This window comes from Ceratotherium simum, chromosome 7 (assembly GCF_057802395.1).
Source record: "Ceratotherium simum simum isolate JZ-2026a chromosome 7, ASM5780239v1, whole genome shotgun sequence".
In the NCBI taxonomy this organism is placed as follows: Eukaryota; Metazoa; Chordata; class Mammalia; order Perissodactyla; family Rhinocerotidae; genus Ceratotherium; species Ceratotherium simum.
The window spans coordinates 59,064,288-59,091,725 of record NC_141906.1 but is presented as its reverse complement, the minus strand read 5'-3'; the positions used below and the strand labels follow the sequence as shown (position 1 = coordinate 59,091,725).

The window sequence follows — 27,438 nt, the reverse complement described above, 5'->3', positions numbered from 1 at the left end:
TTGACCCCACTTGAAAAATTCAGCTCATTGCCTATATTTGCAAGTAAAGTTTTATTGGAACGCAACTACACACATTCGTTTACACGTTGTCTAAGGCTGTTTTCACTGTGTAACTGCCGAGTTGAATAGTTGTGACAGAGACTTTATAGCTCACACAGCTGAAAATATTTACTGTCTAGCCCTTTACAGAAAAATTTTGCCATCCCTGCTTTATGAGACCAGTGGTTATTTTTTGGTGGTGCGAGTTTGAACTAGGTATTTGAAGGATAGGAGGGACACTTTGTACTGGATACTTTTTCAGACTTTTTTTTTAACTGTGAATATATTTCCTGGTGAAAAAATTAACTTAATGAAAACTAGAATAAAGGTACGAAGGTATCTGTGCTTGTATGTGTGTGTTGAGGGGTGTAAAACAAACTTGGCTTTAAATAGAAATGGTCGTTCTTTCTATCTCCAAGAATTGTATGGGATCTTAAATTTAGCCCATTAGGATCATTTTATGTCTCTTTATTTTGGAGGAAATCCAGAAATCTAGCGTCTGGAAATTCAGTGCAGAAAGGACATATTTTTATTAAAGTTTCCTTTCAGAAATGGGACAGACCACTTTATGTGGAAGTCTGAATTAAATATAGTTTTAGTAATCTTATCATAGTCCATTCAAGTTTATACACAAGGTAAAAAACCTTGTTAAAAATTGTAATAGGCATTTATTAATTCAGTAATTATTTATTGAACTAATTTGTGCTAGTTTACATGCTAGGTGCTGGATGTAGAGAAGCGATCAGGTCAAAGTTCCTTCCCTCAAGGAGCTCGTATTTCTAGGGGATGAGACAGAAAATGAAGAAATACGTGATATAAAATGTTACATAACATAAATAATATACAGTCATATGTCGCTTAATGACGGGGATATGTTCTGAGAAATGTGTCATTAGGCAATTTCGCCATTGTGTGAACATCATAGAGTGTACTCACACAAACCTAGATGGTATATAGCCTGGTACACACCTAGGCTGTATGGTACTAACCTCATGAGACTGCTGTTGTATATGCAGTCCGTTGTTGAGTGAAATGTGGTTATGTGGCGCATGCCTATATTACAAAATAGAAACTATTTTTGTAGGGAATAAAGCAAAATAGAAGGAGATAGGGTGGTGTTTTCAGTAGAGTGTTGAAGGAAGGCCTGTCTGTAGAGGTGATGTTTCAGCAGTCTCTGAACACAGTGAGGGAGTGGTCCATATCTGGAGGAAGAATATTCATGCAGAAGAAACAGCAAATGCAAAGGATCTGAAGCAGAGATAAGCTTTAGGAACATTAAAAGACCAGGAAGATGACATGTGTGACTGGGAATAGAAGGAGAAAGGGAAAGAGAAGTAGAAATTGAGATGGGAGATATCCTAGCAGGAGTCAGATCATGTAAGGTCTTAGAGGCTGTGAGGTGAGAACTTTATGTTTTAAATGATGGGAAGCCATTTGAAGGTTTTTAGTAGGACAGTGTCATGATGGTTTATGCTTTATAGTTGTCCCACAGTTCTTATATATTCTGTTCTGTTTTTTTTTAGTGTTTGATCTCTCTGCTTTTCAGTTGTGGAAGTTTCTATTGTCATGTCCTCAAACTCAGAAATTCTTTCCTCAGCCATGTCAAGTCTCATAAACCCATCAAAGGCATTCTTTATTTTTATTATTGTGTTTTTGATCTTCAGCACTTCTTTTTGGTTGTTTCTTAGAATTTTCATCTCTCTGCTTGCGTTATCCATCTGTTCTTGGTGAGCCTGTGCCCTTGGACTGTGAACTTCCCCTGTACTTCTCAGTCCGCTCCCCACCATTAGTTGGAATAGGATCACTAGAAGAGGCTGGAGTTGGGTGTTGCCCTCCTTCAGGTGGGTTGTGCTCTGATAAAACCCCAGCAGGTTAAGCTCTGAGGGCTGGCCTTGTTACGAACAGAATGCTCTGGTGTATTTCAAATTGGTTCATTTTTCCCTCCCCCTGCTGGAAGCAGGAGTGGATTTTTTTCTGATCGTTACTGTGAGGACCTGGTAGAGCTCCTAGAGATAAAACTCACAAAATTATGGGGGGCCGCCTATGATTGGGTCCCCCTGGAGTTTTTAACTCTCAGACTTGTCCACAGTGAGTCTCCAGCAATTTGTCACTTACAGTTTAGGTTTTCCTACCCTGGCACTGGTTCCTGTAGAACCACTGGTTTCTGCACAGATAAATTGTGATTTTCTGTACCTACCTGTCACTCTTGATTTTTGGGGCAATCACTTTCCTGATGGATCCAAGAAGAATTGTTTATTTTTCAGTTTGTTCAGCTTTGTGCTTGTTGTTGGGGCAGAGTGGCAACTTCTCAGCCCTTTAAATGCCAGACTGGAAACTGCTAGGTTATGTTTTGAAAAGGTTTTTCTGGCAGCTCTTTTGAGAAGGTAATGTAGAGAGGCAAGACTGGAAGCAGGGAGACCTCTTAGAGGGTATCTCATTAATTCAGATAGAAACTTGGATTAGGTGGTAAACTGGTGAGAAGTGTTAGGATTTGAGGCAATGCTGGTGTCATTTATTAAAATAGAAAACTTTGCAGGGGGACCAATTTTGCAGGAGATGGGAGATCAAGAATACTATTATGGATATATGAAGTATGAAATGCCTGTTAGACATTTACATGGTGGTGTGGAGTGACTGCCTGTGGAGCTCTGGGTAGACGTTGGTTCTCCCGCATAGATTTGGATGTTGTTAACATTTCAATGTATTTAAAGCCATGGGACTTAAGAAATTATTAGTGAGGAAAGTCTGAATACTAAGCCCTAGAGCATTGTCTGGAAGAGAATAAAATGGATTCAACAAATGAGATTGAGAAGGTACAGCCAATGAGTTGGAAGGAAAACTGATGGTATGGTGTTTCAGAAGCCAGAGAAGACAGGAAGGAGGTTGTGAATTAACTGTGTCAGCTGCTTCTGAGAGGTTAAGATCTTTGAAGATGGAAGAGTGACCATTAGATTTGTTATTGTGGAGGTTTCTGGTGACTTTGATGAGTGTGATTTCCTTGGTTTGATAAAGAGAAAAGCCTGATTTTAGTAAGTTAAAGAGTGAATGTCAGAACAGTTCATGAAGACATGGCCTTAGAAAGGATCCGATTATTCTCCATCAGTTATGACTGGAGGAAAGGCAGAGTATTAGTGTACAGATGTAGGTAGGTTCGTAAATGTGGTAGTAGAAAAATGAACTAGTTTTCTTCTTATTGCTTCTGTTAGTGTAGCGAAACGACTAAAGTTATCAGCTGAGAGTGATGGTGAAGAATGGGTATTAGGGTTTGAGAAGAAAGTATGAAGTGGTCTTTGAGAGAACCAGTCAGTGAAATAAAGTAGGATTGCTAGGCAATGCTGAACGTCCATCTGAGCTTTATGGTTATAAATTTAAAATAAAACATGTCAGGGTGTTTGTGTATTTTTCTTCTACCATGTTTGGATAGAGACTTAGTTTCATTGAATCATGATATGAGGATCATGACTTGTTTTGTATTTTTCATATTTCACCATCATTGTTCTTTGCTTTAATGGTACAAATAATAGAGCATGTTTATAATATGTTTTCCTTTTCTTTTGTTTGTATATTATGAGATCTTTTAGTAATATTTGTATTACGTTGGATTATTTTTATTATTAACTGATTTGGCAATAATTGTGATTGAAGATATGAGACCAGTTTCCCCGAACATTTTAAATCTTTGATTTTTTTTTTAAATTCAAGTTTACTAAGCTAGAACATCATAAAAGATACTATAAAAATTTACCAATGAGATGTCACCAAAATAACAGAGTAAGAGACCTCAGCCTCTCTTCCCACACAAAGATCAACAATTAGGTAACTATTCATGAATAAAAACGGCTCTGGGAGAGCTCTGGGGTCTACTTAAGAAACCAACAACATAGTGGAACAAAAAACTTGAGAATGACTACCCAAAAGGGAAGGAAGACAGCTTCATTTTACCTGGATCATCCTATCCCCCAAGCTGGCAATGCTCAGCACCAAGAAGGAATTCCTCAGCTAGAAAGAGTTCCCCTTGCAGGGAAAAGAAGAGTGGGGTGAGTGACCAGCTTCCCCAGCATTTGTGGCACCACATGAAGGTCCTGCTTCAGTTTCACCCAAGCATAGAGACTGGCAAAGCTGAGACATATGGAGATGGCTAGGAACAAGGAAGAAAAGCAGGGACTGCCAATAGCAGCCATGTAGTGGGAGTGATCATGGTTCCCAGTGAACTGCTTTGCAGACAAACCAAGCAGCATTCACCACTGAGGAAACCAATGGCCAGCACAGCCACTGTGAAACCCTTGCAGATTTCACCAACTTTCACCCCACAGATATTCACATTCGCTGACACCAGCTGCCTAATTCCTCTCATGCTCCCTACCTCATCCGCATCCAACTCCCCCGAGCCCAGGAACCACACTGGCAGCAAGCCCAGGCCACTGCAGCTGCATGAGTGCAAAATGCCAGCCTAGACCCCTGTGGCTGACCGCTACCACCATGTGCACACTGGGGGCTAACCACTCCATATGTGCACTTGGCACGCTGCTGACCTGACACCTGTCACCAGCCTTCACTGCTGTACGCGTGCCCCAGGGGAGACTGTGTAGCCACAGGAGAGCATACTGTACAGCCCGGGTCCCTGCAGCTGCTTCTGGACCCGGACCAGGCCCTGTCTTCTGTCCCTGCCCTGTATCACTGTGCTTACCTGCAGCTAGCCCCACTAGCTGTGTACCTGCACAATTCTGTCCTGAACCCCATCACTGGCATCCATTGCCATGTGCCTGTGGCGAGACCCAATAGCTATGGTAGTGCATGCAAACAGGCAGGACCCCTATAGCTGCCAGTACACCTGTAGTTGACCTCAGCCCTTACCGTCTGTTCTGGCACCCACCACTACATGTGTGATTGCCACCAACACCTGCCACTGCATAGGCACCTGCAGCTGGCCCCCACATCCGAGTGGTGCACACCACTGGCTCTGGCCACTACCTCTCCTTGTCCTTGTCCCTAGCTGCTGGACCTGGAGGCACTGGTGAGAACCCCAACAGCCCTTGCAGCCTCTGTGGACCCCCTGTAGTGCCTTTCAAGGATCACGTAGTTGTCAGTGCCGTGGACCCCAACAGCTTGTGCCGATGAGCCACCACACTCCCCTGGACCTGGTGCTACCACATGCCTTCACACTTGGCTCCCTGCACCATTAGACCTGGGGCTAATGCTCCAGCATGCCCAGCCTGCCTCCACCTGAAAGTGAACATTTTCACTACTGAAGTCAGTCCATAAAGTCTGGAAGAGGTATCTGTTTCTTCAGATGTGCAGACATCTATGCAAGACTATAGGGATCGCAAAGAATCAGGGAAACATGACTCCACCAAAGGAGTAAAGTAAACCTGCAGTAACTGGCCCCAAAGAAAAGGAGATACAGAATTACCTGACAAAGAATTCAAAATAATTGCTCTAAAGATGCTCAGAGAGCTATAAGAGAACACAGATTAACAATTAACGATATCAGGAAAACAATACAAGAACAAAATAGGAAGTTCAACAAAGAAATAGAAAACACAAAAAAGAACCAAACAGAAATTTTGGAGCTGAAGAATACAATGACTGAACTGAAGAATTCAATAGAGAGCTTCAACAACAGACTAGACCATGCATAAGAAAGAATTAGTGAGCTTGAAGACAGATCATTTGAAATTATCCAGTTAGAGGAGCAAAAAGAAAAAGAATGAAAGGAATGAAGAAAGCCTATGGATCTTATGGGACACCATTAACAAAAACAGTCTATGCATCATTGGAATCCCAAAGGAGAAGAGAGGGAGATAGGGGTAGAAAACTCATTTAAAGAAATAATGGCTGAGAACTTCCCAAACCTGGGGAGAGATTTGGACATCCAAGTTCATGAAGCTAATAGGTCACCCCAAAATTTCAATCCAAAATGATCTTCTCCAAGACACAATAAAATAAGACTCCAAAGTCAAAGAAAAAGAGAAAAATTTTAAAGCAGCAAGAAAAAAAATTTCTCTCAGACAAAAGAACCTCTGTAAGTCTATCAGTGGATTTCTCAGCAGAGACCTTTCAAGCCAGGAGAGAATGGGATGATATATTCAAAGTGCTGAAAGAAAGAAACTGCCAACCAAGAATACTTTACCCAGCAAAGTTGCCACACTTCATAAATGAAGATGAGATAACGACCTCCCTAAACAAACAAAACCTGAAGGAGTTCATCACCATTAGACCTGCTTTAGAAGAAATGCAGTTGTTTAGGATGAAACGAAAGGGCGCTAAGTAGTAACATGAAAACATGAAAATATACAACATGCTAGTAAAGGTACGTGTATAGTCAGATTCAGAATCCCTAATACTGTAATATGGTGGTGTGTTAACCACTTAACTCTAGTATAAGAGTTGAAGGACAGAAGTATTAAAAATAGCTATAGCTATAATAGTTTGGTAATAAATTCATGATATAAAAAGTAAAGTGTGACATAAAAACATAAAATGTAGGGGTTGGGGGAATAAAAGGGTAAAGTTTTCCTGTGAAATAGAAGTTATTATCAGCTTAAAATAGACTATTATATCTATAATGTATTTCAAGTAAGCTTCAGGATAACCACAAACCAAAAACCTATAGTAGATACACAAAGATAAAGAGAAGAGAATCAAAGTATACCATTATGAAAAATCATCAATTCACAAAGGAAGACAGCAAGAGAGGAAGACAGCAAGAGAGGAAGAAAGGAAAAAAGAAACTGCCAAATAGCCAGAAACCATTAACAAGATGGCAGTAGTAAGTTCTTACCTATCAATAATTACTTTAAATGTAGTGGATTATATGCTCCAATAAAAAGGTGTAGAGTGGCTGAATGGATAAAAAAACAAGACCCAACTATATGCTTCCTACAAAAGACTCACTTTGGTTTTAAGGCCACACACAGGTTCAAAGTGAAGGGATGGAAAAAAATATTCCATGCAAATGGAAACCTAAAGAAGAAGGGGTACCTGTACTTGTGTCAGACAAAATAGACTTTAAGTCAAAAACTGTAACTAGAGACAAATAAGATCATTATATAATGATAAAGGAGTCAACTCATCAAGGGGAAATAATACTTGTAAATATATATGCACCCAACATCAGAGCACCTAAAAATATTAAGCAAATACCAACAGATCTGAAGAGAGTGATAGACAACAATATGGTAATACTAGAGGACTTCAGTGCCCCACTTTCATCAGTGGACAGATCATCCAGACAAAAAAGCAGTAAGGAAGCATTGGACTTGAACTATACTTTAGACCAAATGGACCTAACAGACATATACAGAACATTCCATCCATCAGCAATAGAATATATATTTTTCTCAAGCGCACATGAAACATTCTTTGGGATAGATCATATGTTAGGTCACAAAGTAAGTCTTTACAAATTGAAAAAAATGGAAATCATACCAGGTATATATATATATATATTTTTTTTTTTTTGTGAGAAAGATTAGCCCTGAGCTAACATCTGATGCCAGTCCTCCTCTTTTTGCTTATGAAGATTGGCCCTGCGCTAACATCCGTGCCCATCTTCCTTTACTTTATATGGGACATTGCCACAGCATGGCTTGACCAGCGGTGCGTCAGTCCACGCCCGGGATCCGAGCCTGTGAACCCCAGGCCACCGAAGTGGAGCATATGAACTTAACCCCTACGCCACTGGGCTGGCCCCCACCAAGTATTTTTTGAGACCACAATTGTATGAAACTAGGAATCAGTAACAAGAGGAAAAGTGAAAAATTCACGAATATGTGGAAATTAACACACTCCTGATCAAACCGTGGTCAAGGATGATATCAAAAAGGAAATCAGAAAATATACTGAAACAAATGAAAATTGAAACACGCTATACGAAAACTAATGGGATGCAGCAAAAGCAGTGCTAAGAGGGGAGTTTATAGTGATAAACACCTATATTTAGAAAAAAGATCACAAAAAAAGATCACAAAAAGATCACAGCTAGCTATACACCTCAAGGAACTAAAAAAAAAACAACCTAAGCTCAAAGTTACCAGAAGGAAAGAGATAAAGATCAGAGCAGAAATAAATGAAATAGAGAATAGAAACAAAATAGAAAAGATGAACTAAATTAAGAGTTGGTTTTTTGAAAAGATAAACAAAATTGGCAAACCTTTAGCTAGACTTACCAAGAAAAAGAGAGGACTCAAATAAATAAAATTATAAATGAAAGAGGAGACATTACAGAAATACAAAAGATGAACAATTATATGTGTACAAATTGGTCAACCATGGTAAAATGGATAAATTCCTAGAAATATATAACCTACCATGTCTGAATCATGAAGAAATGAAAAATCTGAACAGACTAATAACAAGTAAGGAGCTTGATTCAGTAATCAAAAACCTTCCCACAGAGAAAAGCCCAGGACCAGAAAGGAAAGGAAGAAGTAAAACTATTTTTATTTGCAGATGAAATGATATTATATATAGAAAACCCTAAAGAGTCCACCAAAAAACTGTTGGAACTAATCAATGAATTCAGTAAAATTCAGGTACAAAAACCAATTACAAAAATCAATTGCATTTCTATGCACTAATAACAAAATATCAGAAAAAGCATTTAACAAAATTTAACATCCTTTCGTGATAAAAACTCTCAAGAAATTGGGTATAGAAGGAATATACCTCAACACAATAAAGATCATATATGAAAAACCCACAGCTAACATCATACTTAACAGTGAAGGGTTGGAAGCTTTCCCTCTAAGATGAGGAACAAGACAAGTGTGCCCACTCTCACCACTCCTACTCAACAAGATAGTGGAAATCCTAGCCAGAGCAGTTGGGCAAGAAAAAGAAATAAAATACATCCACATTGGAAAGGAAGAAATAAAATTTTCTCTGCTGATTATATGATCTTGTATATAGAAAATCCTAAAGACTGCACCAAAAAACTGTTGGAAATAATAAACGATTCAGTAAAATTTCAAGATACAAATCAACATACAAAAGTCAGTTGTATTTGAATATACTAGCAGTGAACTATCTGAAAAGGAAATAAAGAAAACAGTTCATTTACAATAACATGAAGAATAATAAAATACTTAGGAATAAATTTAACCAAGGAGACAAAAAATCTGTACACTGAAAACTGTTAAGACATTGATTAAAGAAATTCAAGACAGAAATAAATCGAAAGATATCCTATGTGCGTGGATTGGAATAGTTAATAGTGTTAAAATTTCCATACTACCCAAAGCTATCTTATAGATTCAGTGCAATTCCCATCAAAATTCCATTGGCATTTTTCATAGAAATAGTAAAAACAATTCTAAAATTTATATGGAACCACAAAAGACCCTGAATTGCCAAAGAAATCTTGAGAAAGAAGAAAGCTAGAGGTGTCACTCTTCCTGATTTCAAACTATATTACAAATCTATAGTAATCAAAATGGTATGGTACTGGAATAAAAACAGACACATAGACCAATGGAACAGAATTGAGAGCCTAGAAAGAAGGCCCCGCGTATATGACCAACTAGTATTTGACAGTGGAGCCAAGAATACTCAATGGGAAAAGGATAATCTCTTTAATAAATGGTGTTCGGAAAACTAGACATCCACATGCAAAAGAATGAAGTTGGACATCTATCTTACACTTCTCACAAAAATTAACTTGAAGTGGATTAAGGACTTAAATGTAAGATTGGAAACCATAGAAGTCCTAGAAGAAAACATAGGGAAAGAGCACCTTAACATTGGTATTGTCAATGAATTTTTGGATATGACACCAAAAGCACAAGCAACAGAAACAAAAATCAACGAGTGAGACTACATCAAACTAAAATTCTTCTGCACAGCGAAAGAAACAGTCAACAAAATGAAAAGGCAAGCTAAGGAATTGGAGAAAATGTTTGCAAACCATCTCTCTGATAAAGGGTTAATATCCAAAATATATGAAGAACTCATACAACTCAATAGGAAAAAAACCAAACAATCCAATGTAAAATGGGCAAAGGATTGAATAGACAACTTTTTCTAAAGATGACATACAGATGTCCAACAAGTACATGAAAAGATGCTCCACATCACTAATCATCAGGGAAATGCAAATCAAAACCACAATGGGAGGGCCGGCCCCGTGGCTTGGCGGTTGAGTGCTCGCGCTTCGCTGCTGGCGGCCTGGGTTTGGATCCCGGGTGCGCACCGACGCACCACTTCTCCGGCCATGCTGAGGCCGCGTCCCACATGCAGCAACTGGAAGGATGTGCAGCTATGACATGCAACTATCTACTGGAGCTTTGGGTGGAAAAATAAATAAATAAATAAAAATTATATTAAAAAAATAAAAACCACAATGGGATCTCATCTCACACTTGTTAAAATGGCTGTTATCAAAAAGACATGAGATAACAAATGCTGGTGAGGATGTGGAGGAAAAGGAACTCTGGGGCATTGTTGGTGTGAAGGTAAATTGGTACAGCCACTATGGAAAACAGTATGGAGATTCATCAAAAAATTAAAAATAGAACTACCATATGATCTAGCAATTTCCACTTCTAGGTATATATCTGAAGAAGATGAAATCACTGTGTCAAAGACGTCTCCACCCCCATGTTCATTGCAGCATTATTCACCATAGCTAAGACAGAGAAACATCCAAGTGCCCATCGACAGATGAACCGATAAAGAAAATGTGATACACACACACACGCATACATACATAAACACACACAATGGAATATTAGCCATAAGAAAAATAAATTTTGCCATTTGCGACAACATGGATGGACTTTGAAGGCATTATGCTAAGTGAAAAAGTCAGAGAAAGACAAATAGTGTGTGATCTCACGTATATTGAAATCTAGAAACATCAAACTCCTGGAAACAGAGAGTAGAATAGTGGTTGCCAGGGACTGAGGGGTACGGGAAGAAGGAAGATGTTGGTCAGAAGGTGCAAACTTTCAGTTATAAGATGAGTAAGTTCCGGGGATCTAATGTACAGCGTGGTCACTATACATATTTAGTAGTTAACAGTACTGTATTGTATACTTAAAAGTGGCTATGAGAATAGAGCTTTAATGTTCTCGGTATAACAGCAACAATAAAAAATGGTAATTATGTAAGGTGAAAGATGTGTTAACTAACACGTTTATTTATTGTGGTAAACATTTTGCAATATGTATTATCAAATCACATTGTACACCTTAAACTTTCACAATATTATATGTCAATTATATCAAAAAAACTGGAAAAAAACTTTATCAATGGTATTTTACTCTTAAAAGTTCCATTCCCAGTCTATATTAGCTACAACAGAAATTTTTGACTTATAATGTCCCAATTTTATAAAATGACATATTTTGGATTAAATAGTGTGAAATCATCCTTATTAAATGGATTTATAAGAATTCTTCCTAGGATAGACAGCAGGCACTCAATAGATGTTTCTTTCCCACCTAATGTTCATTTTTTATACTATTCATAAATAAATACTTATTATTTTTTTATGACTTAGATATTACCTAATAATTTTTGGCAGAAATCAGCCAGAACTGATAGCGATAAATAAACCTACAAACTGGACAAACTTTTGATTGTGCAACTGATACAGCTAAAATCCAGATTTTTAAAAAAGCGTTGATTGATTTATGTACTGTTGAATTTGTAGTTGTGTTGTATTAAGATTTTGACAAGATTGTTGTTTTTATCTGAGCAAATTGTTTTCTTTGTATTATTTAATGAAGGTGTTAATTTGGTTGTAGCAGCTAAGAAAATGCAGTAAGCGCCATCCCATTTCCCCTTCTGCAGTCATTTTAACTTTTTCAGGTCTTCTTTCTTTTTGGCTGAAGATTGATTTATATATGATAGCAGAAGGAAGACGGTTGGCTTGAATCATATTAGGTAATTTCTCATAGAAAAGGGTAAACATTTTTTAAATACATGGAGTAATGCCAGTCCCTACCTATATGCATTGGAGCTAATAGACTTACAGGTTACTCTAGAAATGCTGAATTGGCATTGTGATTTTTGTTCATCATTGCTAATAATTAACCATAGCATAGGAGCAATTTGTTTTGTATGTTTAATAATTGAAATAAGCTGTGCTAAATATAAAAGCTTATAAAAAAAACAAAGTATTTGGAGTATTGACCAATTCTATTAATACTGTGCTTAATCCCTTCACTCTTAAAAGTTTATGAAACAAGATAACTGTTATTGCATTTTTAGATAGTAATATCATTAGTATATAGTTTAGATATGTTTAATATTTTCATGAAGAGACCACAAAAGCTCATTACCCTATATTTCTTCTTTTATTAGTTGAAAGGCATTAGTCTGGGATAGAGGTTGGCAAACGTTTTCTGTAAATGGCCAGGTAATAAATATTTTCAGCTTGCGGCTGCAACTACCAGTTCTGCTGCTGTGGCACAAAAGCAGCCGTAGGCGATTTGTAAATGACTGAGTATGGCTATATTCCAACAAAAATTTATTTACAAAAATGGATGGCTGACCTGATTTGGCCAGTGGGCCATGGTTTGTCAATCTCTGGTCTAGGATATCTAAATGATATATATTTTCATGGCAAGTGTCTTTGAATTTGGGTACTACCCTTACTTAGTAGTTACCCTGAAAATGGATCTTAAAACACCCTGGGAGTAGTAACCAGTCAGGAATGGTTGATATAGATCAAGATCCTGTTTATTTGTTTATTTAGTCAACAAATGTTAATTGATCACACTCAATGTGTGAGGTATTCTACTTGGGGATACACTGGCACGTTAGGAAGACATGATCCTTGCCTTTAGGGAGCTTGTAGGCTAGTGAGGAAAAAACAGCATTCTGTAAATAATTGTAAAAAATGAGTTCAGTAATGATGGATGTGCAAATTACTGTGAAAGACAAGTGGAAAGTCTTTTGAGAGCAACACCAGGGTGTCCTAACCTAGACTGGGAAGACAGGAGATATTTCAGGTTGGACAGCAACTTTGAAACTACTTCTGGTCAGTATTCAGTTCTACCCCGTTGTGCTATATTTATTTACGTATTTAATTTTTACTGTCCATCCTGTTTTTTGTAATTCTGAAATTCAGATTGTGTTCACTTTCTTTCCTATTGTATTTCACCACTGAATCTTTAATAACATCTCTTTCTTATAACCAGGTTAAGAAAGGTGTGTCATGCCAAATATCAACTTGATTATGTTTTGTATTTGGATAGGGGAATTATGGTTGTTAGTTTTTTTAATCCTTTCTATGTTTTTCAGGTTTTTTTCCTGAGTATTTACTACATAGTTAATGAAAAAAGAGGACAATCAAAAATATCTTGACAAAGAAGGGAATGTACATCTATTATCATACTGTATATTTGTATTTTAGAATATGGATGACAGTGTATTTATTATGATTTCTTAGAAGATAATATCTTAGAAGATAACAATAGTAACTTCTTTTTGGAATTTTATTCCTTTGAAATCATAGAACTAAAGAATATTTGATTCTAGAAAGATATTTTACTAATCTTGCTTAACTTGCCACATTTTACTGATGAGGAAACTAAGCAAGTTAAATGGCTTTTGCAAGGCTAAGTAGCTGTTCCAAGTTCCCACAGCTAATGAGTTGCAAAAGCCAGCACCAGAAGCCTCAGCTTTTAACTCCCAGTCCAGCTTTCTTCATTAAACGGTACTGCCTTTCAAATGACTCAGGTCAATGGATAGTTGTTGATTGTTGCCTAAATTTAATTGTCTTTGTACAATCTCCATGTGTCATTTATTGGTATTTGAGAATGAGTAGTATGTGCTTTGCTCTTTCTTAAAATACATTCTATTGACTCCAACATTCTTTAAATATAAACTCTTCCATTTAAAATCTAAGACGTCAGTGTTTCCTTGACAACGTAAACTTAGGCACATCTTCATAAGATCTATATACGTCTTTCCTCATTAATTTTGTTAGCACCGTGGGCAGTAATTTTATCCTTTTTGTACTGATAGTGCTTTAAAAATGGACTGGAGGGGAGGGAAAATGGAAAGTACAAGAGAAAAATAGGAAGGGAGAGAAAGACTCAAAGTAGTTAGGGTTTTACCTTAAATTGTAAGAAAACCAGATGATTTTATTGTTTAATAAAAGATGCTTGTGTTTCTATTGGTAGTTTTATTTTTTCTGAGTTTGTGACACTTAAGACAATATATTTTCTGATGGAAATAGTCTTTAAAATACAAAGTACGTATTTTCATAATATGTACTAGAACCTAAATCCTTTATTTTTAGTAAACTGTCATATTAATAATAAATCTTGAGATATTAAGTGACATACCTTTCTTAAAGGCATACTTAGAAGAAGTAAGAAATGTCGAAATTGCCAACACACTGCAGCATCCTTTGGTTATTTCAGTTCTCATGGTAGCCATTTCCATTCTCATAGACTTCACTGATATGGGGTGAAATTCGCTTTGGAAGACTCTAATCCAAGAGTGTGAAATCATGTATATTTTTCCTGTGACATCCTCTAAAGAAAATTTGAAATTTGGATGTCATAAAATGATAGAAGTGATATTTTGCTTTTACATGGAACTGAATACAATAAATTTTGGTTTAGTTTGTTCATTTTCCAAAAGATGTAGGCCTGAATCCAGTCCAAGCTGCTTAACAAAATAGTTTTTGTTTTTCTGAACATATCTTAGGTTGGGAACACCAGAAGAGTAATTTATTTAACATTCTTTAGTTCAGGTCCTATTTCTTTTTTTTTATGGTAAAATATACTTAACATAAAATTTAACATTGTAACCATTTTTAAGTATACAATTCAGTGACATTAAGTACATTCACAGTGTTGTGCAACTATCACCTGGAAACTATCCATTTCCAGAACTTTTTCATTATCCCAAACAGAAGTTCTATACCCATGAAACAATAACTTCCCTTCCCACTCCTGTATCTCCCTTAGCTCATGGTAATATCTATTCTATTTTTGTCTCTATGAATTTACCTATTTTAGGTACCTCATAAATGGAATCATACAATATTTGTCTTCTTGTGTCTGGCTTGTTTCACTTAGTATAATGTTTTCAAGGTTTGTCCATGTTGTAGCATATATTAGAATTTCATTCTTTGTTAAGGCTGAATAACATTCCATTGTATGTATATACCACTTTTTTTTTTTTTTTTAATCCATTCATCTGTTCATGGACATTTGGTTTGTCTCCAACTTTTGGCTATTGTGAATAATGCTGCTATGAATGTTGGTGTATTAGTATCTTTTTAAAGAATTCGTACTTTCAGTTCTTCTGAGTATATATCCAGATGTGGAATTGCTGGATCATGTGGTAATTCTGTTTGACTTGCTGAGGAACCACGAAACTGTGTTCCACAGCAGCTACACCATTTTACATTCCCACCAGCAGTGCACAAGGCTTCCAGTTTCTCCATATTCTCACCAAAACTTATTTTCTGTTTTTGTTTTGTTCTTTTTTTTTTTTTGATGGCAACTGTCTTAAATGGATGTGAAGTGGTATCTCATTGTGATCGGGTCTTGGTTCTTGATCATGGTGAGATTTTAGGAGAACTGTAGGCAGTTCTCTCAGATTTTGACCTGTTAAGTTTAAATTGTTGATAATTGGGTATACTCATTCAGTAGTTTAACTATCCATTTTCCTTTTTAAAGAAAAATAGTCCAAAATTGTGTGAAATTTATATTTCATCAACTAATTCATCTTTTTCCAATGAATTAGAGGGCTTGGAGTTTGAAGGATAGTTTCACAGTTTTGATCAAAATTTTGATTAAAAACTTGTCATAAAACTTGAAATGCCTTTGTAAGAATTAGACTGCAATCTGTTTTTCTTTGTTGATAATCCGTGTGTAATAGGGATATTGTGCAATACTACAGTCACATGTCCCTTAATGACGGGGATACGTTCTGAGAAATGTGTCATTAGGGGATTTCATCATTGTGTGAACATCGTGGACTGTACTTATACAAACCTAGATGGTATAGCCTGCTACACACCTGGGCTATACGGTACTAATCTTATGGGAACACTGTTGTATGTGTCGTCCATCGTGGACCGAAACGTCATTATGTGGTGCGTGACTGTAATTAGATTTTTTGCAAACCATTGTTTCTATGTAATGATGCTACAAAAAGCTTTCAGTTTTCGGTCTTCATGGAGTTTTTCTGAGTATCTGATTTTCTATAAGATGCCAGTTTGTTATAGTTCAGGTTTTTTTACTCAAACATCAAAATGGGAAAACAAATTAGTTTTCGTAGTTAGAAAACATTTAACATTTTTGTATGCTTAGTATTTTGGCTGTTAAATCACTAACATCTTCAATTTTCAGGCTTGAATTTGGAAACTATTTGCTTGATTAAAAAGAATCTAAGTAATAATTCAATTTAACTCCCAATTCATGTGGATGGTCATTATCATTAATGGATACAAAAGAACTTTCCTTGCTGCAATAATGTAATCATAATCCCTCTGGAACAGGGTTTCTCAACCTTGGCACTAGTGACATTTTGGGCTGGCTAGCTCTGTTGTGGGAAGACTATTTGTCTGTTATAGAATGTTTAGCAGCATCCCTGGCCTCTACTCAGTAGATGCCAGTAGTGTCCACACTCACCTGTCACGTTGTGACAACCAAAAATGTCTCCAGACATTGCAAATTGTCCCATGGTGAGAAAGTTGCCCCCAGTTGAGAATCCTGCTCTGGGAGAGAATAATAATAACTACTGTTTTTTGAGGACTTTCTCTATATCAGGCTTTTTACATACATTGAAGCTTATAATTATCTGGCAGCATTAATATTATTAACCTCATTTAATAAACAAAAACTGATGCTCGGAGATACTCAGTAGCTGCTTATGGTCACATATCCGTTTCCTGAACCCAATTCATTTTCAGTTTTTCCTTTACCAGTACATGTTACTATGATCTAGCCTAGGTCAGAAAGCTTGGAGTCATCAGTGATACCTCTCTCCCTCGTTTTCCACATCAAATCTGTCACCAATCTTGTCCTCCCCCTACTCCTAATCAATCTGCTTCTCTTCATTCCCATTGCTACCATGACTTCTTGCCGGGTCTATGAAAATAGCCTCCTAACTGGTTTGCTGGCATTCCTTCTGAACTTCTCCCAATTCTCTCTTAACTCTACCTCACTGAAGCCAGAATAATTTCTTTTTTTTTTCAAAATGGGTGTCTTATCCTTTGGCCTCTATGTGAAAACATTTCAAATGGCAGTTACTTGCTATTAGGTTAAAGACCAGATTCTTTAACATGACCTAACAAACCTTGAAAGCTGGTCTCGACCTCTCCAGCCTCCTCTGAATCTTGCTCTCTTTTGTTTTGCTTCCTCTGTTCCAGCCATGCTGACTTTCCTTCAGTTCCTCAAATGTGCCGTGCTTTCATGCTGTAGCCTCTTTGCACATGCTCTTTCTGCTGTGCTTTGCCACCTTTGCCCCCTTCTATCTTCCTATTCACACACATCTCACGTTTCTCATTACTCCTTCAGGGAAGCCTTTTTCACTTCTCTGAGCCACTGTGGAAATGGGAGGTTTTTCTAATTGTGTTGAAGAGCCAGTTTAGCTTATGAGTTTACAGTGGAAGCATTTGCAAGAGTTAATGACTTTTCTATAATAACATGGCAACTAAGGCATAAGACCACAGAAGGGACTACATTCAGATTAGATGATACTAAAATAGTATTATTGGATTTGGTCATTAGACATAGTGGACTGAAGCAGAAAAGAAATGGTTTTATTTTATTATTTCATTAATTTTCAACCATCTTATTATACAATTGACATTTGAAATATCTGAATTTCATATACTGTTATATACTATTTTTGAACAGTGGTTAATGATATTAAAAATAATATTCTTGGAACATTCTTGAAAAAATGTTGTATAAGCAGAGAACAAAACAGCTTCTTATTGCTATTTATAGAAGGTTAAATCTGTATTAGTCACCTTTCAAGCAGAGAAACAGAACTACTGAGAGACACACAGACACAGATTTCTTACAGGGATTTGACCTTATGCAATTGTAGGAGCTGGGTAAGCAGTCTCTTGAAGGCTCTTGTGTTTACATGTGATATGGGAGCTTTAAGTCCAGAGGGCAAGAACTTGGGAAAGAAAAATGAATATAAAGAGGAGAGAACAAGAACAAGCTGAAACTCACAAGCATGAGCTGGATGGACAGAAACATGTGTCAGTTCTTGTTGCCTTTGACCTTCGTGGTATGGATATCCCTATAGACAAGACTAGGAGCTAACTACACGCATCTGGCCTGGAAGTCAGAGAAGCTGAAGGAGGATGGAGGGAAAGGTAGAGCAGTTGCAGACTTAGCTGCTGCCTTGTAACAGGAAGTGAACCAGCAGATAAGTGACAGTGTATGCAAGCTGTCACATGGCTGCTGCTTCATTTCTACCCTCCAAGTCTCTCATAAGAATCTCTTATGTTGCCCATCCTAACCAGAAACATACAGAAAAGAGAATTCTGGTAAATGTGTGTCAGACTAGTCAGTTGTCAGAGTCACCACAACCCATGCTTTGTAACCTTGGCACATCTCCTTAAACTATATTTAATCTCCAAATAAAAAAAATGACCAGTCATGCTTCTGTCTAACATGATACAGCTATCCCACATAGAAGCAAAAACATGCTAGCCCTTTCCCCATCATAGAATGCAAAGCTACTATTAATACATTTTATGTTAGATGGTAAGGGGATGAGAGAGGGGAAGAAAAGAAAAAATTTTGGTTAATATTTAAATGTATATTCCCATGAACATATTCATGTCAAAATATTGAAGGGGCATTATAACTCTTATGGTAATTTCTGAAACTGGTTATGTGGTTTTAGCTAGTATTTATAACTGCTCTCCTCTCTTACCCATTCCGTATTCCTTTTGCCCTCAGCAGCACCTTAGCTGGTCATGGTTCCTTGCCTGGTGGGGTGATCCAAACCTTCATTCTGAAGGTCTGGGCCATTTATTAGCAGTTCTGCCTTAGTTGAGTTGTAGCTTATTATTGACTTTAATCCTAGGCTGTGAGAATACTAAGAGGTGCCCTCAAAGATCTCCTACATTTAAGATATATTTCCCCTTACACATTGTGTAGTAGCAGCCCAATTTGCCCTTGGTAGAATCAATCAATCTAGCCAGTACAGTAGCTCCCTTCTTCACCTTTTGATTCATTCAGTGAAACGAGGAGCCAGAGCGTCCAGGTGACAGTCTCAACTTCAAGTTCAGTGAGTTATTGTTGGGTGCTTTGGTAGAAGTATTCCTCCCTTTGGAATTAAGATCTCTAGACCAGTAGGGCCTAAAGTCACAGGGATGGGAAGCAAAAATTTTGTTGGTTTATTAAAAGGGGTAATAGTGAGATGGGTCACTCCTATTTTTTTTTCGTAGATTCCCAGACCTGTGAATCCTGGCTATGGGAGAGACTGCATCATAGGTTGGATGCTAATTTAGAGCACATACTACATCCTGGAGGACATTGCCCTAGCGCCACAAGATGTCACCTAGCCAGCACTTGTAATTTAGTCGTGAAAAGGCCAGTTCACTGTTATGTCCAGCTAGCTATTTCCGGATAATGGGGAACATGGTGAATTAAATGGGAATGGACCATTACCTGGTGGTCATCATTGCATGGTGAATTCAGTGGGCATGGACCTATGAATTAAATGGGCATGGACCCATTGCCACATTTCATTTGCTGTGAAATTAGTTTTTAGATCAGAAGCATGTATATGATACCATGATGATATAAGTCCAGAGATGGTAGTTTTGGCAGAAGCATTGCATGTAAGGAAGGCAAAGCTATATTCAGAGTAAGCATCTGTTCCTCTAAGAACAAAGTGCTGCCCCTTCCATGACAGAAGCAGTCCAGTGTACCCAACCTGCTACCAGGTAGCTGGCTGATTCCCGCTAAGGGAGTGGTGCCATATCAGGGGCTCAGTGTTGATAAGTCTGTTGTTGGCAGGTTGGGTATTCTGCAGTGGCTATGGCTAGATCAGCTTTGATGAGTAGAAGTTCATGTTGCTGAGCCCACACATAACTTCTGTCCCTACGTGACCACTTTGTTCATAAGCTCATTGGGACAATGGTAGGAATGGCTAGTGACATAAATATTTTCATCATATGAGTTACGAATTTCTTTGTACTCTATCTGTTTGGAGAAGTCTTTTCACATACCTCTTCCTTAGACCTCCTTGTTGCTAATTCTCTAATTGTGTTCCATCCAGAACCCTGACCCTCTAGCCAAACCATTAACACCAGTCCAAGAATGAGTATAGACCTGTACCTCTGACCATCTCTCCCTCCAGGCAAAATGAACAACCAGATGCACTGCTCCAAGTTCTTCTTGCTGAGAGGATTTCCCTTCACTGCTGTCTTTTAGGGCCACCCCAGAGTGGGGTTGTAGTGTGCATCTGTCCACTTTTGGGTGGTGCCTGTGTATTAGGCAGAACCATGTATTTATTTTAAAAATGTTAATGTATAACCTATATTTAAGTTTTTATGGCTTTTTTTTTCTTTTTTAGATCCAGGATCTGATCAATGTTTTATGCATTGTGTTTGGTTGTTGTGTCTCCACAGTGTTAGAGTCCCCAAGACCACCCTCACTTCTGACACCAGCTGCAAGTTCAGGGGTCCCCCAGGCTACCCTCAGGTTTGATATTTCACTACAAGGACTCACAGAATTCAATAAAAGCTGTTATACACACAGTTTAGGTATATTGCAGAGAAAGAATACAGATATAAAATCAGTCAAGCAAAGAAGTGCATGGAGCTGAGTCTAGGAGAGTTCCAAGCATGAAGCTTCCAGTTGTTTTCCCAGTGAGTTGTGGACAGCACTAACTTCTCCCAGCAATAATGTGTGAAATACGCACAGAGTATTGCCAACTAGGGAAGCTCCTCGAAGCCTTGGTGTGCAGAGTTTTTATTAGAATTTGGTCACGTAGACATAGTTGATTGCCCATGTGCATGACCCTAGTTTCCAGCCACTTCGGAGGTGGAATTGATACTGCATGGCCCAAAGCCCCCACCATAAATCACATTGTTAGCATAGGCTATCTGGTGTGGCCCAAGGCCCCCAGGTAAACAAAGCCACTCCTATCAGGCAGGACATTCCAAGGGTTTAAAGATTACCTTCCAGGAGCAGAGGGAAAAGGCCAGACCTTTCTTTGGGTCAAGTTAATTCTCTTTTTTTTTTAAACAGCTTTATTGAGATATGATTCGTATACCATACAATTCACCCATTTAAAGTGGATAGTTCAATGGTTTTTAGTATATTCACAGGTATTTGTTAACAGTCACCACAGTCAATTTTAGAACATTTTTATCACCTCAAGAAGAAACCCTATAACCTTTAGCTGTCTAACCCTCTAACTTCTCAGCCCTCCTCTGTCCCCAGACCTAAGGGTCTAGGAATCTATTTTCTGTTTCTATAAGTTTTCCTGATCTGGACATTTCACGTATATGATTGTGGTTTTTGTGACTGGCTTCTTTCACTTAGCATAATGTTCTCACAGTTTATCCATGTTGTAAGAGATGTCAGTACTTCATTTCTTTTTTATAGCCAAATAATACTCCATTGTACAGATCTTACACATTTTGTTGATCTGTTCATCAGTTGATGGACATTTGGATTATGTCCATCATTTGGCTGTTATGAATAAATGCTGCTGTAAAGATTCACATGCAAGTTTTTGTTAGACATATGTTTTCATATCTCTTGGGTATATACCTAGAAGTGGAATTGTTGGGTTATATGGTAACCCATATGGTTAACTGTTTATTAATTAATATATATTTAATTGTTTGAGAAACTACCAGACTGTTTCCAAAGCAGCTGCACCATCTTACATTCCCACCAGGAGTGTATGAGGGTTCCAGTTCCGCCCCATCTTTACAATACTTGTTATCTTACTATTTGATTCTTGCCATCCTAGTGATCGACAAGTGGTAACTTCATTGTAGTTTTGATTTGCATTTCTCTGTGCTTGTTGGCCATTTGTATATTTTTCTTGAAGAAATGTCTGTTTAGATCCTTTGCCCATTTTTTAATCAGGTTGCTTGTTTTTTTTGTTGTTGAGTTGTAGTTCTTTATATATTCTGGCTGTAATTCCCTTATCATATAATGTGATTTGCAAATATTTTCTCCCTTTCTGTGGGCTGCTTTTTCACCCTTTTCATAGTGTCTTTTGGTGCACAAAAGTTTTTAAGTTGGATGATGTCCAACTTATCTATTTTTTCTTTGTGCCTGTGCTTTTGTTATCATAACCAAGAAATCATTGCCACATTCAGTGTCATGAAGCTTTTTCTCCTATGTTTTTTTCCAAGAGTTTTAAAGTTTTAGCTTTTATGTTTAGGTCTGTGATCCATTTTGAATTAACTTTTGTATATAGTGTATGGTGAGGGTCAACTTCATTTTTTTTCGTGTTTATCCAGTTTAACCAACACCATTTGCTTAAAAGACTCTCATTTCCTTTTTCAGTGTTCTTTGCACCATTGTTGAAAATCATTTGACCGTATATGAGAGGGTTTATTTCTAGGCTCCCTAGTCTATTCCATTGGTCTATATGTCTGTCTTTATGCTAGTATCACACTGTTTTGAGTACTGTAGCTTTGTAGTAAGTTTTAAAATCAGGAAGTCTGAGACCTCCAACTTGGTTCTTTTTCAAGATTGTTTTGGCTATTTGTAATTGCTTGAGATTCCGTATGAATTTTGGGATGGAATTTTTTATTTCTGAAAAACAAATCACTGGGCTTTTGATAGGCATTGCATTGAATCTAGTAGATCACTTTGAGTAGTATTGACATCTTCCCTCCTTTCTTTTATCTTATTTCTTTTAATCTTATAACCACTTCACCGTATTTTTCTGATTTATTTGGAAACGAGATTCTCACAGTTTTAAAATTTATGATGTATCATCTTGAGCTTGTGCCATACCATTAGCTTTCTTTAGGACTCTATCTAAATAATGCAGAGGCCTATATATATTTATTTTTTTGTGTGAGGAAGATTAGCACAGAGCTAACATCTATTGCCAATCCTCCTCTTTTTGCTGAGGAAGATTGGCCCTGGGCTAACATCCATGCCCATCTTCCTCTACTTTATATGGGACACCGCCACAGCATGGCTTGACAAGCGGTGCGTTGTCTGTGCCTGGGATCTGAACCCAGGATCTGAACCTGCGAATCCCCGGCCGCCAAAGCGGAGCGGGCAAACTTAAACGCTACGCCACCCGGCCGACCCCCATGAAAAGGCGTATTTTCATACCCGCGTTTTCTTTCTTCATCTCCTTTCCTCCATCGATTATTTTCACTTTTCCTCTTCTTAGACTTAATACATTTTCCACTATCTGTTAACAGTCTGTCTATTAAAAAATGTTGATTATTGTTGCCAAATATAGGAAGATGGTGGGTTGAAGGTCAGAGAAGATGTGTACATGACTGATAAATTAAAAATATTTTGGATTAAACCCCAAAGAGAAGATAATGGGAAAAATGCAAATAATTAGAGAGTGGGAGGAGGGAATTATAGTTATTGTTCTTGGATACATGAATACCATATTTCAGTTGTGTTGAGGAATCGTTCAGACTTAATTGGTGACTCTATACCATACTTAATTTAAACACTGTATATAAATCATAGTTTGGCAACATCCATGGAACATTGATTTAAGGAATAGAAATATTATCTTCCATGTACAAAAGATTTTATTTGAATTGAATATATTCCCTGATCAGTTATGAACTGATTTTTAATAACAATGTTTTATATGAAGTATATATCAAATAGTTATATAAAGAAGTGCATATTCTGCTCCTACTAATATATTTTAGATAAGATAAATACCTATTATATATTTATGTTCTCTTGGATAGGTACCTTAACTCGATTGGGTATGTTTATTCCAGATGAAATTTAAGTTTTCTTCTAATTCTCTATTCTGCTTCAAAGGCTCTATTCAAAATATACCCTTTCTATGTTTTAAAGATGGGTTTCCTAAGTGAGAGAGGCTCACTATATACCAGGCACTCTTCAGTTTTATAGTCAGATCATCCTATGTTTGATTCCTCATTCTGTCTCTTAATAGCTATGTGATTTTGATTAAGTTATTTAGTCTCTCTTAGCCTCTGTTTTTTAATCTGTCAAGTGAGGATGACAATTCCCATATTGGAAGGATGTTTGAATGAGAGAGTGCTTAAAGTTTTTATTAATACCTAGCATGTAGTTGGTTGCTATCATGAAAAAGATTAATGACCAGTTCTGATATTTCTCAAAATGTAATATATTATGGTTGAGATAAAAGTCTGAAGTTAAAGTAATAATTTGTAAGTCAGGGCAATTCACATAAATAGACAAACCTGAAAGCATAGAGAGTTATACAAAGATTCATATGGAGAAAAAGAAGAAGATAAAAATAAGTACCTAGTATGGACAAGGAAGTTAATGTGCTCTGAGAAATATCTTACTAAAAATAATGTTTTTACCTGATTGTATCAATAATGACATTTTAGGGATTTTCTTCTGTTTACATTGTTTCATTTTCTTTTCTTACTCTAGTTTTTAAAGGTGGAGGTTGACATCATTGATTTGAGGCCTTTCTTGTTTTCTAATATAGGTGTTTAGTGTTATAATTGTCCCTCTGAGTACTGCTTTAGCTGTATCCCACAAATTCTCATATATTGTATTTTTGTTTTATTGCAGTTCAAAATACTTTCTAGTTTTATTTTTAATTTTTTTGTTGATCTGTGGGTTATTTGGAAGTACACTATTTCATTTCCAAATACTTGACAGTTTTCCAAATGTCTTTCTGTTATGATTTCTAGCTTAATTCCATTGTGTTCAGTGCACATACTTTATGTTACTTGAATCTTTTTAGATTTATTGAGACTTGTGTTATGGCCAAGAATGTCATCTATCTTGGTAAATGTCCTGTGTGCACTTGAGAAGAATGTGTATTCTGCTGATTTTGGATACAACTGCTATCACTGTCAGGTCAAGCTGGTTGATAGTTTGTTCAAGTCTTCTATATGCTTAGGTTGTAATTAGTATTTTGGTGGTGAACATGATGTAGTCCATGCAGAAATAGAAGTACAATGATGTACACCTGAAATTTTTACAATGTTATAAACCAATGTTACTGCAATAAACAAAAAATTAAAAAAAAAAAAAAAAAAAAAAAAAAGTCTTCTATATGCTTATTGATTTCCTACTTGTTCTGTCAATTTTTGAGAGAGTGATATTTAAATCTCTGACTACAGTTATGGATTTGTCTATTTTTCCTGCAGTTCTATAAGATTTTGCTTCAGTATATTTTGAAACTGTTATTAGGTGCATAAAATTTAGGATTATTATTTCCTCTTGGTGGTATGACTCTTTTATCATTATGAAATGACCTTCTTTATCCTTCATAATTTTCTTTGCTGTGGAATCTACTTGCACTGACGTGAACAGAGCCACTCTAGCTTTCTTTAAATCTTTTAAAATGTCTGCTAAGATCTAAGCATCTTGTTATTGTTTTGTATTTGATAATAAAGAAAAAATAGTTCTCATTTTGGTACTTAGTAGACTAAGTAGAACTTAGAACTTACTCTAATGGAAGAAGAACACAGGTTAATGAGCAATTATGATACAATGTGGTCATCATGAGACTGATGGGAATACAGAACTTGGAGGAGCTCGGAAGATCTAGGAAAGTTCTTTTATGGAGGTGACAACTAAATCTAAGCCTCAGGTTGAAAAATGAGTAGGAGTAGAAAGGCACAGTTGAGGGCAAAAGTGTTCAGAGAGCAGTCTCTGCAAAGCCTGAAGATAATAGTATTTTTGGGGACTGAAAATAGGGTGGCTCGAGTGTAGACTTTGAGTAAGGATGTGATCACATGTAACTGGAGAGGTCATCAATGCCAGATCATGAAGAGATTTGTAATAATAATTAATGGTGGCTCACATTTATGAGTGCTTACTGTATGATTAAGTGAGATAAGCTTATTAGATAGATAATATTGTTATAACCATTGTAAAATGAGGAAATAAAGTCTAGAGAGAATTAAATAACTTGCCCAAGGTTATAGAGACAGGAGATGGAGTTTTACCGTGGTCATTCTAACTATAGAATGTAAGCTTTTAACCATTATGCCTTTCTGTGCCTATGATTTAGTAGGCCAAACCGGAATTTGAACTTGATCCTGTTCACAATATGAAGCTCTTTGAGGATTTTAAACAGGGACGTAAATAAAATAAGTAAATACAGTTTGTATTTTGTGTTTTTAAAAGCATCACCCTGGCTACAGCTTATGTTGGGAGAAGTGTGGAGAAGGTGCCAGGAGATATAGTTGAAAAATGTTTTATGTTCTATATAGAGCATATAGCCAGCCCTGGTGGCCTAGTGGTTAAGATCTGGTGCTCTCATCACTGCCCCCAGGGTTTGTTTCTTGGTCAGGGAGCTATACCAGCTGTCTGTTGGTTGTCATACTGTGGCGGCTGTGTGTTACTGTGATGCTGAAAGCTATGGCAGCGGTATTTCAAATGTCAGCAGGGTCACCCATGGTGGACAATTTTCAGCGGAGCTCCCAGACTAGGACAGACTAGGAAGAAGGACCTGGCCACCCACTTTTGAAAAAATTGACCGTGAAAACCCTATGATGAGCAGCGGAGCATTGTCTGATATAGCGCTGGAAGATGAGAGGATGACACAGAAAAGACTGGGCGGGGTTCTACTCTGCTGTACACAGGGTCGCTAGGAGTCGGAATCAACTGGACAGCACTACCATAGAGCATATGCTAATTTTAAAGTGAAAGTAGTTCTTAATGTCTCTGTGGTTCAATTTCTTCATCTAGTAAATGGAAATGGTAATAGTCCCCTCCTCATAGAGTATAAAATAATCAAATCATATGGAATTGCACATAGTAAATAGTAGACTTTAGTTGTGACGGTGATGATGATGACGACGACGACGATAGACGCTTGAAGGTCAAGCTTAAATTTTAATCCTGTGTTTCCTTTTTCTTTTTCTCTTTTTAATGTAAGAGTTTTATCATAGAACTTACAGATATGACTTCAGTATGCTGCAGTACGATAAAATCTTTACTACTACCTTCTACTCCCCACTACTGTTATTTTGGTTTTTCAGTTTATGGGAAAAACAGATGGAGACTATTATACTCTGGATGACATGTTTGTCTCCAAAGCAGCTGAGAGAGAACGTTTTGGTGAAGAGGAAGAGAATCAGAGGAAAAAAGCTATTGCTGAGCACCAGAGTCTTGCTGCACAAATGGAAAAGTGTCTGTATTGTTTTGACAGCTCTCAATTTCCCAAGCACCTTATTGTTGCAATAGGTGTTAAGGTAAGAAATATAACATTTATTGCCCTAAGAAAATGATTTAGTGGTATATGTGGATTTGCCTCTTT

General features: G+C 37.1%; 1 protein-coding gene across 4 annotated transcripts in view; it reads left to right on the top strand.

Moving 5' to 3' along the window:
* CWF19L2 (CWF19 like cell cycle control factor 2) overlaps positions 1–27,438 on the top strand; it is a 119,020-nt gene that overhangs the window by 70,510 nt on the left and 21,072 nt on the right. For all 4 annotated transcript variants that reach the window (XM_014785203.2, XM_087433649.1, XM_014785202.2 and 1 more), the window contains one exon: positions 27,161–27,373. In XM_014785203.2, coding sequence (XP_014640689.2) covers positions 27,161–27,373 — 213 coding nt within the window. The remainder of the gene's footprint in view (positions 1–27,160; positions 27,374–27,438) is intronic.